The sequence below is a fragment of the Chrysoperla carnea genome, chromosome 1 (genome assembly GCF_905475395.1).
Source record: "Chrysoperla carnea chromosome 1, inChrCarn1.1, whole genome shotgun sequence".
Classification (NCBI taxonomy): domain Eukaryota; kingdom Metazoa; phylum Arthropoda; class Insecta; order Neuroptera; family Chrysopidae; genus Chrysoperla; species Chrysoperla carnea.
The window spans coordinates 65,559,820-65,575,052 of NC_058337.1; the positions used below are offsets into that span (position 1 = coordinate 65,559,820).

Consider the following 15,233-nt stretch of genomic DNA (forward strand, 5'->3'; position numbering starts at 1 on the left):
TACATGAAAGTACATCTTTTCAAATATTACTTGTTCAGCATTTTAAGTTAAGTTTATGGCATAATAAAATACTGATTAATGAGCGTTAATTTAGATACAATGTGATTTAAATCATAAAGCAGAATAGTCAACTTGTAAATACATAAAAAGTAAAAGAAGGTTTTACTTTTTGCACTTGTAAATTTTATTTATTGTTTATTTTCATTTATATTTGAAAACAAAAGTGCACGGAGTGTTTGTTGTATGTCGATTCAGAAATTCGAGAGCAGAGGTCAATTTTTTTATCGTTTGGTTTTCTAGGTTTAAAGAAGGATTGGATTCCAATCTTTTTGAAGGAATTTAGAATCGTCCATCGAAGCAAGCAGATAACTTCTAGTATACCTATAAAGTAGTTACTGGTTAACTTAGTTTTTATTAAACTGATTACTTCAACTAGTACCTACTTACTGCATTTTGTTTAATTTTAATTAAATTTCACCACTCTACTAAAATATAAATTGTGAAATCGTATAATTTATCACTGGTTTTATTTAAAATTAAAATAAAAAACAAACAAACAAAAAAAACAAAACAAACAAAAAAACAAAACAAAAAGCAGCATTAAATAAAAAAACGACAAAAAATCTTTATTAATACACTTTTCTATGAGAACGTGATATACTTCTTCCGATTTTTAACCTCCCGAAGCAAAAAGAGGAGTGTGATAAGTTTGATTGCTATATATGATAGCTCTTAAACAGGTGCGAACCTATTACAAGATTTAGAAATAGATTTGATTGGGAGAGAGTTACAAGGGAAAAACCGCATTTTGGTAGTATTTTGAATTTTGTAAATTTCATTTGAAATTCAATATTGTCCCAAAAAGTAGACCTTGCATTTATTTTCGAACTAAAAAATGGGCTAGTTTCTGGTGTATATAACATGATTTAATAATACCGAATATAAATAATAGTATCAATATTTAATGATAGAAATAATACCATTTTTAAGGAGGGTACATATTGCGAATTAGACTAAACAATATAGAAGATAAACATTATGTTTATAAAAAATATTGCCTTTGTTACACCATAAAAATGATGTCCCAATAATACCGTGCTATAGTAACAGAGTAATATCTTAAAGACAAAATTCAAACAAGAAATTTTCTGTTTAGTTTTTGAATCCGAGTTCCATTATCGAGATAGTACATTTTGAGAATATTTTGGTCAATATTAAACTAATTGAAATTTTCGTGATAAACAACGTTTGAAAAATGAAAGTTTACCACAATCGATACATTAATGCCTGATCAATGTTTTAAAATTCATAATCTGAAAGCAAAAATAATTAAATTCGGTATTTTAGGGTAAAAAGGTAAGGAGGTAGTTCTAATAAATCCGGAATTTTAATTTTTTATAAAATTTTCAATTATTTTCGATTACGAACGAATGCACATACGAAAATTAACGAAGCTCTATCTGGTTAATGGTACATCTGATCTAAAAACGGCAGCTATTACTATTTAGAATATTTTCTCTATATCACTTTACTCTCCTAATGTGATAGTTTTGGGAAACCCTACACCCTTGTTTCGACTTTCACAGATCTAGAGCCCCTATCAATTTTTCCAACCTTACATTAACAGTTACTTCACACAAATTGTAGGATATAACCTTATTGGCATATAATATATAATTATTTTCTTTTAATTTTTATTAATTAAAAAATAAATAAATTATATTTAAATGTAACATGTTATGTATATACAATTAATTAACTTTTTAATTCTCAACACAATATTTTTTTAAATACAATTAATTTACCATGTATATGCGGGTGTAAGTAAAACCATCAACGAACCACAAAAGATAAACGATTTAAATATGATTTATTATACTCTGGTTCATAGTTTAAATGATTTATTTATTAACAAGAAAGAAAATCAGTTACGTTAATTAATTATATTTTTAATTTTTATTAAGAATGTACAACAAAATAATTAAATATCCTATTGTACGGTTAATTTAAAAAAAAACTGAGACCTACGTACCTTATTCAAAGTAAATAAAATTGCAGATTCTTTCAATGTTTGATTTTCTTTGTTCTAAAATCATATCGTTTCGTAAGAATATTTTATCTAATTTTAATTGGTCTTATTATCAACGAGCTACAGTTGATAGTCAAATGACTCCTCAAGCCAAAGGGAAATTCAAATCGTTAGCAATAAGGGAAGAAATTGAACATTATAGCAATGTAAAAGAAAAAATTTACTTCAATTTTGCAAGTGAATGATTTTTAATACGGTAAGTATGATTAATTTATCCTGTATTAAATTATATGTTTTTCTTTTTCACAGTTAAACAGATAACGTTATTACGGCAACCTTAATCTTATACTGACAGAGTAGTGTATATTTTTGGCATAGATATACAGAATGTTCGATTTACATCTAGGCATATTAATATCACAAGTATGACAGAGTACATGTGTTAAGCAATGCATCTTAGTAAGAGGTATTATAGGTGTTATATGAAATTGCAAAAGTCACTTGTATCGTGGCTTATCTGTTGTAGTTCATCTATTCAACTAAGAAACTCTCACTCTCCAAGCGTCTTACAACTATCTCAACGCATATCGAAGCTTCAACACATGTATATAATACCTCTTACTTAGATGCATTGCTTAACGCATCTATTCTGTCATACTGGTGATAGCTAGTTATATGCCTAGATGTAAATCGAACATTGTGTATATAACATATAGATAGAGGATCCCATGTATTGCAACTGATCTGAATTATTGATATATTTGAGATATATACTAGCTCCACCAAATGACTGACTAGAACATATAACATATGCATTGAATCACAGATTATAGTTTTTAATTTAAAATAAATTATTATCTGTGGGTTGAATTTGTTTTATTTAGTTCCCAGCCACTCACACCGAGGCACTGTATTACTCCATAAATTTTATTTTACGCCATATAGCTCCTATATCTATATGTTATATATCAATGATTTTTGGTGGAACTAAATAAACTTAATTCAAAGTGATATTAATTGAAAATTATTTTAAATATTTAAATATTACCATTATCATAACATTTCATGAACTTACAATTCCTATTGTGTCGCTCGAACGTACACCTAATGGATCAAGAGCAAGTGACCGAAATTGGCACTCTAATAACGAAGCGATCAGTTTATCTTTCTCGTCAGGCTGCAAATATTATATTTGTACAGATAATAAAAAATTTAGAATTGAAAGCTATTAGCGGCCCTCTCAGATGACTAGAAGAGATAGATGATTAATATTTTAACCAGCCCGATCGTTTTTTGTTTTTTTTTTTTTTTTTTCGCAAAGAGTGTTTTTTTAGTCCATATATTATAAGTAAACAAGGTAAAAAAAAACACAGTTGGATTTGAATCCAGATCGGCAAATATGTATTCATTAGATTTACGTACTCCTTCAGTCATCTGAGCAGGTCGAAAAGTAGAATTTCAGTTCTAAATTTTTATTTCCTACACAAATATATTATTTGCGGCCTTTCCAATGAGAAAGATAAATAGCGATTAATGAGCTCCATTAAAAATATCTTAAAAAACTATTAAAAAAAACAGCATTACCGCCAAGTTGAGTTAGAGTGGCGGATTTTCATTTTCTACAATCACTTTGATGACGAGCTCTTGGCCTAAAATTATTTCAATCATTTTTCAGAATCGTTTCCATGGTAAACGTGTATTAGAAGTGAACGCCAAACTAGGTTTGTTTATATTAAAAATGTCATTTGAATTTATTAATAAGTACATAATTAAATAATTTTATCTAATTATTATAATTATTAACAATACAAAACCTTATCAAAATATTATAAATACATTATCTCTAACAACAAATTAAAATATTTATCATTTGGAAAAAATTCAAAAATGTATGTCTAAAAATAAAATATATGTATTTACAGTTAACACATTTGAAAAGTTTTTGTATTACTAAATGTCACAATGGCAATCAAACGTTTATTACTGTCTCGACATGGTGAATCAGAGTTTCTTAAGAATAATTTATTTTGTGGTTGGGTTGATTCCCCGTTAACAGAAAAGGGTACGTATGCAGTTTTTTTTAGAAACTAAATATAATGCTTAACACTGCTAGTAAAGTTGAACATGAAAATATACTTTTACAAGTATCAATTAATTATTTGTCCTAGTTATCAGGTTTTGAATGCTGTAGCCGGCATAGTATGTAAAATAAAACAATTGTGTACTTTGTGATGAAAATATATAATTTTAATAATTGTTGGTGCATTATTCGAGAATGATTTTAAGAGAGTACTATTTCAAGATGTTGAGCCACTAACCTGATAACTCATGGCATATTCTTAAAATGGTAAAGTAAACTTAACAAAAACCGTCCTCCAACCTGAACCTCCCTGGTATAAATATACTATCGAAACGGCCACGGACTAAGATCAACTTACGCCAAAGGCCAGATTGAGGTCATGCTTAGTCGAAGTATTGTTTATGTTATGATTTTCCGAAGTTTACAGTAGATTACACGCTTAATTTTAATATTAGCTATATATAACTGTATTTTCTATTCATAGTCGGTCTCTAAAAATTGCGTCTAATAAATCAATATACAATGATATTCTGTATGACCGTTTGAGTTTTACATTTTTTTAAAGTTATGTTCGTTTAGGAAAAATTTTATATATTAATCACAAAGCCGAACATAGCCTTTGCTATGCAGTCCCATAAAAATATAAAATCTCAAACTTAACCGAAAATTAACCGTTTGAGTTTGTAGCCGAAATTTTTCTATGGTAGTATCATTTTTACGATTCCTTGTATAATTGATAAAATTTATTGTTTTGACGACTTTCGTTCCTTGCCAATTTATAGTTAGCCTGCATCATGTCGAAAATTTATTTTTCTCACCTCCAAGCAGAAAGTGTCAACTTTCTGTTTACCTACTGTGCAAAACAAAGTTGCTGCTTCTCGCCTCCGGGAGAAAAATAGTATACAAACCACGGGAGCAAGTAAAGAATGTCTCAGATCTCATGTTAATGTTCAGTGACAAACATGAGATCTGAGACATTCTTTACTTTTACTCCTTAGGTGTGTAATATACTATTTATTCAAGCATTAAATGGAAAAACAAGAAGATTTTTTTCTCTCTTTTTATAACTCTTATCAGTGTTAAGTTTCTTGTTAAGTTTAAGTCTTAGTTTCTTCCTTTTTTTTTTGTTTTTTTTTTAACTGCACGTTTCATTTGTCGACAGCGGTATAATACGATGTTTCTTAATTCTTTAGCCTTTTGGCTAAAGAATTAAGAATGCAGTGATTAGTATTTAAATTATAAATTTTTTAAGGTAAATTGCAATCAATTGAAGCAGGAAAACTATTAAAAAAGGCTGGTGTGAAAATCGATGAATGCTATACATCATTTTTGTCACGCGCTGAGCAATCACTCCAAATTATATTAGACTATATAGGACAAAGTACTATTCCAATATATAGGCATTGGAGATTAAATGAGCGGCATTATGGTGCATTAACTGGGTTGAATAAAAAACAAACAATAGAAAAATATGGTAGGGAACAAGTTAGTATCATTTAATATGAAAATGTTTTTGATTATATTATTAATTTACTCCGATCATGATTCTTTATTTTTTTTATATTGGACAAAATTATTAGGTACTACAATTATATTTAAAGCATTCGATTTTACAGCTATGAGATCTGTTTTTTAAGGTTCAATTATGGCGTCGTAGTTATGATGTAGTTCCACCACCAATGGAACCAGATCATCCATGTTATGACCAAATCCGAAATAATCCAAAGTTTCAGGAATATGGTATATCGCTAGATGTTATACCAAATGCGGAGAGTTTGAAAACAACGGTTGAAAGAATATTACCTTATTGGAATGATAATATTGTTCCCAAATTAAAACAAGGCAAAACAATATTGGTGGTGTGTCATGGGACTGTGATACGGGCATTGGTTAAGCATTTAGAAAGCAAGTATTAATTAAGTTGACTATATCATTAATTAATAAATGAAAATTCAGCGACTAATTTAAACAAAAATTATTTATTCGTCAATAAACATATGTTTCATAGTTCAAATTCGAATTAAGCCAAACAATTTCGTACGAAGTAGAGTACAATCAGACTTTGTTACTGGGAAACGAAATACTGAAAAAAAATCTCTGCACAAAGAAAATATAATTATAAAGAAAATCTATTCTTCACTTGAATCTTTGAATAAAAATTATTGAAGTTTAAATTATTTTTGAGCGTAAAAAGTACAGAGGCAGATTATAAGAGGCGAAATAATTCCACTTCTAGATTCTGTATATCCCAGCGTCATTCAAAGTCCACACATAGATACAGTTTGACTCGCCGCGCACACGGATTCCAGTGTGCATACATGTAAGCTCCAAAGCGAAAGATATAGTACTTGTACAAACTAGTTTAGTTAAAACTCTGTGCACTTCATTCTTTTAGTTTAATAATTTCTGCCTTTGTATAATATTTAGGTAAATACAAGACAATTATTTTATTCCAGCTGTAATGCTAATCTGTGATTCTGTATAATTATGAAAGTAAAAACTAACTTCTTGTTACTGTAGTTTCTGCTAACTAGTAATTCACAAATTTTTTTTGTTTTCAGAATTAACGGATGACGAAATTAGCCTTGTAAACATTCCAACAGCAATACCATTGATCTACGAATTTGATTCTCAATTTGAAATTGTAAAAAAAAGAGAATATTTGGCTGATGCTGAAACTGTGAAAAAAGCTCTTGATAGTCTAAAAGTTTCGTAGAGCCAATTTTTTTTTTTAAATATTTGTAATAAAGTTTTTTTTAAAGAAATGATTTGATTTTATGCAATTTAACCAACCATCCTCAAAATTATATAACTAATTTTGAAATAACTTACCTAGTTAAAATATTAACAATTAAATTGAATAAACATTTTTTGAGAAAATTTCTTTTAAAACTGTTAGTGGCGATGTGCTTTCCCCAATGATCAAGTTATAAGGCGCTTTTTATAAAAAGTTAAAAAAAAATTTGATTTTCAAAAAGGAGGAGGTTCTCAGTTCGACTTTTTTTTCTGTAAAAAAGTAAAAATAAAAATTTCAATTACAGTGGATTAAAAAATCTACTTCACATCCTTTCACCCCCTTAATATTTTTATATGAGGTTGAAACTTAAAGCTATAGCTGTATACATACCAATTCAAACTTAAACGAAGAAAAACACAGGAAGCTTTTTTCTAAATAATTTGCTGGAAAAGTAATTAAAAACATTGGTTGTAAATTAAACGAAACTTTTGAAAACAAATTAGTTCACCTTTCACCTGAAAATAGGAAGGGATCATAAATTTTGGTAAATTGGGACGATTTCTTTTGAGGGGCAACCAAAACTTGCATGCGTCAGTCTTAAAATTGATTAATAAACGTCTAAGAAAATATCATTTTTTACCTATCATTTTTTTTACAAAAATGGGAATAACATCTAAATATTTTTTTGTCAAAAGCCAATTAACTTCAAATTAGGATTCTCGTGCAACAAAGTGTAACAAATTTCAAATCTAGTCGCATATCATGAGAACCAGGCTTTCCCAACAACAGTATCCATTCATAGTTACCCTTAGGATTAAAAAATACCACTTGTCATCTGCTAAATACTCAGAGATAAAATTAACATAATGCTATCCAATAATTTTTTCCAATGGAATTAATAAACTTTAAAACGATACAAAAAACAAACTAAATGGAAAAAAATAATACAAGTAAAATTTGACAAGAGTGAAAAAATATACAAATAATGGACCCCACAAAAGAGTCATGTGGGTATACGAAGTATATAGTGGTTTTTTCACGAAGTGGACGATGCTTAAGCACAGTTGAAAAAAAATTTCCTGGATGGTTTGATTGCCCTTTAGTTGAACAAGGTATCTGAGGTGGCAATACGATTTCGTTAGTGATGAGCGAGACCAAGACCAAAACCAAGACTGTATTTGACTATCTTTGTTTATCGAATTTAGTGTAATCGGATTAGTATCTTTGTCTTACTCATTGGTCTTGGTCTAGAAAATATTGTTTGGTCTTGCAAATGTGTAAGAGTAAGATCTAAGTTCAACACCAAATCAGAAGGCTGATCAGAAGCAGTTAATTACAAGTACAGGACCAAGACCAATTTGTAAGACATAGAGCAAAGTTCAAGCCTAAGTGTGTAAAAAAATACAGTCAAAATAGCCATGGTTTGGTCTTGGTGCTTATCACTAGAATTCGTAAAACTTCTAAGATTAAAGTTAATGATTATCAGGTAGGCTTGAAGCCGCATCAAGTGGAGCACTGTTGCGCAAAGAGGGTTATCAATTTGATGAAGTTCATACATCCGTTTTGACTCGTGTAAATGAAGGTGCTGATATTATTCTTAAAGAACTAGGACAAAAACACATTCCTAAATATAAAACATGGCGATTAAATGATTTACATTACGGTGATTTGACTCGTAAAAATAAACTAGAACTTTATGCGCAATATGGCGAAAAACAAGTAACTATATCAAGTTCTTACAAATATCAAAAATACTTGACTTCAAGAAATTGAATGAGTTTTAAAAATTGAATGATTTTGAAATTTCTCGTTCATAGATTCATTCTTAATGAGAATAAGCTTTGTTGGAACATTGCTGTTGTAATCAATAATTGGAAGAACAAAATATCCCAGTTTTAAAAGTTAAATTGGTTGCACTCAAAATTACCTTTCCGGTAATGTCCATTGTGCAGTGATCTAGCTGGATAGGCTACTATTAAATAATATATACCTAATAGCATAAAAATGTTCCTTTTCATCTCTAAATAAATAAAATTAAATTACTCCATATAAATTAAGTTATTAAGTGAAACATTACTGCAAAGTGGTGTTAATTTTAATTTTACGTTATAAACAAATAAATATCAACAACAAAAATTAGATAAAATCATATTTATAGAGAGTGCTAGATCTTTTGCCTTCGCTTCAAGCGTTAACCACTCGATCAGGTGGGAATATGATCAGATATTCTTCATAGCTTGATATACAAAAAATATCTTTTATAAACTTAATGCGTTAATGGTAGACCCCAATGAAACTATAAAATTATATGATAGACAGAGCAAGAACATTAATAATGTCCCTCCCCCTGTTTACGCATTTGGACTGTTTGACTACATGATAAATAAATAATCAAACTAGGTACAATTATGGAAACAAAGCTACGATGTTGCGCCACCACCAATGACACCAGATCATCCACATTATGAAGAAATTATAAATAATCCAATATTTGCAAATGGGCCACCCAAGGATGAATTTCCAAAATTTGAATCTCTAAAAATGTTAATGGAACGATCTATTCCATATTGGGAAAATGACATAGTTCCAAAATTGAAACAAGGCAAAAGGATACTGATTGTCAGTTCGGCACAATGCTTTCGTGGATTTATCAAGTATTTGGATCGTGAGTACAATATTAAGAGAAGGTCCAGATAAGTATGGACAGAAATAAACTAGTAACAGATGCGGTTTCGTTACTTTACATTTATTATCGGTCGTCATAACTTAAAAAGCCTTTCCAAAAAAATAAATTTCTTAATCTTGATCAAATTTTGATTTTTTTTAAATGCTTTTGAAGTGTAGAAGTTATTTAAATGTCTACACATTTTTGTTAATATTAATTTACTATCCCAAACTAGAATTAGGGACTAGAATATAAATTTCAATATAACTAATCAATGTATCGAATTTTGAGCTACCTAATATCATAAAAAAGTATATTTTTTACAGATTCAGAAAAACTTAAAGAAATCATTTGTAAAATGTTTGTAGTTTAAATTTTAAACTATCATGGAAGAATAAACCTTGTATAATTTTGTAATTTATTGTAGATATTAGCGAGGAACGTATCGAAAGATTGAAAATACCATATGGTATTCCGTTTGTTTACGAATTGGATAAGAATTTTCGACCCGTAGTTTCAATGAAATTCATTGCCACAGATGCTGTTGTATACGAAGTTCAAAAACGGCTTTCTTCAAGAGGCTATTTCGAGTCAACATTAAAACGTTACTAAAAAAAAACCTTAATTCACAAGGATTAAAAAATATACGCTAAACCATTTTATAAATTTTTTATTAATAATAAAAATATTATTATATACCTAGATAAGAGTTTTCATAAGAGTTGTTTCTAGTTTCTTGTAGTCGCGAATTAAAACTAAAAGCTTGTATTTTAATAATAGACTATTGATTATTCGCTCCGAGCGTGAATTTCGTTTCCATGACAACGATACACTACTTTAATTATAGAATTAATGGATGCATATATAATTGTGTGGATTGCATTGAAAACTTACATTTAAAATTTAATATTCTTGTTTCACAAATTTAAATAAATAATTACGATAATTAACATTTGAAAAATAATATTTGTACAATTTGATTTCTTATTTTCACAATTTTTAATGCATTAAGTTTAATTAATTAGTGTTTTTCAATCATTTTAATTTGACAGTTTCTATATCATTAACATGTAAATAATTGCAAATTAGTCATAACAGCCCACTTTATCTCCAAAATTTTTCACTTAAAGCGCTGGCATCGATTTTATTATCCCTACCATGACTACGCACACAACGAATTGATTGATAACTGGGAGTTACAACCCGCCAACTGGTGATAATAGTTCGAACTAATTTAAACAAGAAGTGGGCCCGATTTCAGTAGTTCCTATTTAGACTACCAGATGGCAAGACTTGTCTTTGCCATTTCTAAATATCTTTCTTTATTAGTACCAAAGAATTCAGATACATAATAGTACTAATTGAAACAGGAAGTGAACCGTTTTTTTAGTAGTTCCAATTTTGACCATTAAATTACTTATCATTTATCAATAGTAATTGAGTATGTTTGATAATTGATATTATGGTCAAATCCATAGTTTCGTTATTAAATTTTTTGACAGGTGCATATTTCAAATTATTTTCAAAACAATAATTAAAAAAACTAATTCGACAGATTGATACACAAATTATTAGTAGGTATGTAACATTTTACATGACAATTTAAATATTTATGCTTTGTTTAATAGATTTTTGTTTAATTTGAACATATTTTTGACTAAAAATAGTCAAAACGGCGACGTTACTAAAGAAAGTTATTAAATTACATGCAAATTATTGTGTCAATCTGTCAAAACGATGTGCTTTTCACTCACGTAACGTTAAAGAAGGTGGAAGTAAAGTTATTTTTGTGAGACACGGTGCTGGTGAATGGAATGATAAAAATTTATTTACTGGATGGTATGATGTACCTTTGTCTGACAGAGGTATGGAACCAATTGTTTTCAGATCTTTTTCAGATACAGAATGAAAATATAATGATTCGTTGAAAAAAATTTCAATCGACATAATTTTGAAAAGAATATATATAGTAGGAAAAAGGTCATTGAATACGTTTTTGAATCTGCTTGCCGTTACTATTGATTTGTATCGGCTTAGATTAAATTTAGTTTATAAGCCATTACTAACAATTGACCCAACTTTTACAAATTACCTAGCTCCTTCTTGACTCTTGACTGCCGAATAAGCAATTATTGAAATTATCCACAATGATATATTTTTTACCTTTCCGAATATTTAAACAACATGCAATCAACTTATTATCAGTTATATTCTATTATAGGTCGTCGCGAAGCTATCGGTGCTGGCCAAAAATTACATAGTCTTGGAATACACTTCGATGAAGCCTATACGTCAGTACTGACTCGTGCGCAGTTAACTCTTGAACTCATATTGAAGGAAGTTGGTCAAGAAAATATTCCTACTTTTACCACGTGGAGGTTAAATGAACGACATTATGGAAGTTTGACGGGTCTTAATAAACAAGAAACGGCTGAAAAGTATGGTGAACAACAAGTAAGTATTTCACTTCGTTATACTGCCTATAGCTCTTCTGCGCAAGAAGAAACATGACAGTAGTATAGCTAAATTCGTTATTATTTTCTTCTTCCTTAATCGATAGCTGGAACAAGAAAATAATTGATACTTCATCAACAGATTCTTTAAATAATATTAAAAAAATTAAAGTAAAACTCATAAAATTAATATTGCCCGCTGTGGTATTTAATGGCTATATTAGAAAGGCGATGTTATACCATTTGTGTTTAAAATGACTTTAGGCGTATGGGCTAAAATCAATAAAGTAAATACGTTACAACACTTGGAAGTAAATATTCGCCATGTTATTGCCGGTATACAGTCCTAGTTGTTCAATTAAGTGATTCCAAATTTGACTTAAAATTACTTTTCATTTGAACCAGCCTTATCAAAGTAATTTTACATTTATCACAATTGTTAAATACAGTTACAATTATCTTTCCGATTAAGTACCATAGCGATTAACTAACTTTATTGTCATATTATTAATTGTTCAAGGAAGTTGTTTCAAACCAGCATAGCATAGCTTTAAAATTGGAAAAATAAATTTCAGGTGCAAATATGGAGACGAAGCTATGATATAGCACCACCACCAATGGAACCCGACCACCCATATTATAAAAAAATTCGAGACGATCCGAGATACAAAGATGGACCATCAACTGATGAATTTCCAGATTCCGAAAGCTTGAAGGACACCTCTCATCGAACAATTCCCTACTGGAGGAGTTATATTATTCCTAAATTAAGGAAAGGTCATACAATTTTGGTTGTTGCACATCAAAACAGTCTTAGAGCTCTTGTGAAATATTTAGACAGTAAGTATGTATATATTCTGCTCCTATTCAGCATCACCTTTCTTGCAACTCGATAGCTTAAGCTGTTTTGAGGTATCGAATTCAAATTTAAACAAGTGAAAACAAACAATTGACTGAGTTAATTGTTGAAATACCATGCATAGTCAGTGTTGATTTCTTTATTATTACACATACAAACATGTGACACATACATAACTGATAATCAAGTATAGTACATATGTAAATGACTTTATAGTGTTCTGCATTACCGACCGACATTTAGTGTATAGTTTGTACACATATTATAAAATTTCCGCCTAATTGGCGCCCTCACGGGTAAACAGTGATGTTTACGAAAAAATGTTTCAAACAAAAGTTGTTTAATTTTTGATAAGGAACATTTTTTACATTTAAACTTTTGTTCTATCTCTAACGGTTTATAAGATGGGTCCTACGGACCCAAGATCCAATTGACCTATGATGCTCATTTACGAGCTTGACCTCACTTTTTACGTCCTGAGTACGCTGTAAAAATTTCAGCTCGATATCTTTTTTCGTTTTTGAGTTATCGTGACCACAGACGGACGGACGGACGGACGGACAACCGGAAATGGACTAATTAGGTGATTCTATGAACACCTATGACAAAATTTTTTTCCTAGCATCATTATTTTTAAGCGTTACAAACTTGGGACTAAACTTATAATACTATGTATATTTCATATATACATGGTATAAAAATATGAAATCAGAAAATTTTGAGATTTTAAAGATTTGTTAATTTTGGACTTAAGAATTGGATCCAGAGCAAATAATGGACTTGAATTTACCAACTGCCCTTCCATTTGTTTATGAATTCGATAAACACCTGCAACCCATTATCTCGTTTAAATTTATTGAAGATGAAGAAACTGTCAAACAAGCGATGGCTAGAGTAGCAGCGGAATCTAAGAAAAAGAAAAAGGAAGAATAGTTAAAATAAATGTTTAACGTTTATATAAAAACCTGTAATTTGTTTGTAACCGTATTAAATAAAAATTGTTGTAACTTGAATTACGTAGGTACTCAAGTTATCTATTAGCGATATATTAGCGAAAATTCTATTTTTAATGTAGTTTACTTGATATCATAAAAAAATAATGTATTTTATCAGTATTTTTCACGCTGCAATAAAATAACTACTTGATTGATTAAAAATGGCGTCGTGGTCTTGACTAAGCAAGGCGCCGGTATCTCAGCTGTTACTTTAATAAATTAAACAAATTGGAATGTTGACTTTTTTTTTATCATTCCAGATGAAGAATTTCTGAATATTTCGATCACTTCAAGAATGGAAAAGTGAAGTTGTTTATTATCTTTTGAAATACGTAAAATATGAACGTTTAAAACTCCTAATTTCTTCAAAGAGGAAAATATCGACTAGTATTGCTATTGCACGGTTTCGCCATAGTGATTACATATAAAATTTTGTTTTTCAAAAAAGAGATTTTCAATTTAAAAGACGTAACTTTAACGCAGAAATAATTTTATTCCATAAAATTTAAATATAAAAAACTCGTTTTATCGATAGTGTATGAGTAAACAAACGCACATAACCATATTTAGAAACGTTTCTCCTCCAAAATTCAGAATTCGAACCGAGGCCAATTATTTATATAATTGGTTTCTAATAACTTGCAAAGAATAGCTCTTAGTTTATGTTTCAAAATATTATATAACCAAGAATTTTCGTAAATTAATAAAATATTTTACTAATTTAATAATAAAATTGCTTTGAACCTAAAAGATTAAATAATTTATATCCGTTTTCTTAAAAATTATATATCCTTTTTATAAGGAAGTATAAAATATTTTCAAACAAAACGTTTGCAACATTATTTTATTAAAATTATAGTCCAGGCATTCTCAATAAAAAATAAAGTTTCTTAGATTTTTTTAATTAAAATTTTTTAACTCACAGGTTTTATAATTTAGTTTTAAACTTATCCAAATTCCATTTATATTGAAAACGGTAAGCTTGAACGAAGGTAGTCCCTAAAGAGTGTCTCATTTAGGTCCCCGATATTGTAAATTCGTATCGGTATCGGTACAAAAATGGGATGATGCAGTTTCTAATCTGGGTGATACTCGTCGGTTGTTGGTATTCTTTCAAACAACAATTGTAATTTTACCGTCAATTAAACTCTTTAAAGGAGCTAATCGGACTTTTTACGAAAAAATTTGGTAAGCTTTGCTTCTCAAAAAGCATAACATTTCTTATCAATTCCACGTAAGATGACCAAAATCAGCGATGACGGTGAACCATTAATTTTTTTTTTAACTAACATTTTTTCGGCTTAATAAATTATATATTTATATAGAAAATTTACAAATCTGTAATGACGAGTCTTTTTATGTCACCGGCATTACGGAATAGTATTTTTGTATCGAAAAGTGTTAGATTTTATGTT

The 15,233-nt window shown here is 29.2% G+C and overlaps 3 protein-coding genes across 6 annotated transcripts in view; 2 read left to right on the forward strand and 1 right to left on the reverse strand.

The window, feature by feature from the left end:
- LOC123305288 (tensin-1) overlaps positions 1-15,233 on the reverse strand; it is an 832,583-nt gene that overhangs the window by 498,156 nt on the left and 319,194 nt on the right. The window lies entirely within an intron of this gene.
- Positions 3,939-6,874, forward strand: LOC123305289 (phosphoglycerate mutase 1-like). The gene is made up of 4 exons (XM_044886972.1): positions 3,939-4,091; positions 5,362-5,594; positions 5,747-6,014; positions 6,671-6,874. The coding sequence occupies exons 1-4, from the start codon at positions 3,992-3,994 to the stop codon at positions 6,823-6,825; spliced, it is 756 nt and encodes a 251-aa protein (XP_044742907.1). The 5' UTR covers positions 3,939-3,991; the 3' UTR covers positions 6,826-6,874.
- LOC123306015 lies at positions 7,832-13,836 on the forward strand. The gene is made up of 8 exons (XM_044887876.1): positions 7,832-7,958; positions 8,333-8,565; positions 9,247-9,511; positions 9,939-10,115; positions 11,179-11,376; positions 11,733-11,965; positions 12,540-12,804; positions 13,578-13,836. Exons 1-8 carry the CDS (start codon positions 7,832-7,834, stop codon positions 13,754-13,756), a joined length of 1,677 nt encoding a protein of 558 aa, XP_044743811.1. The 3' UTR covers positions 13,757-13,836.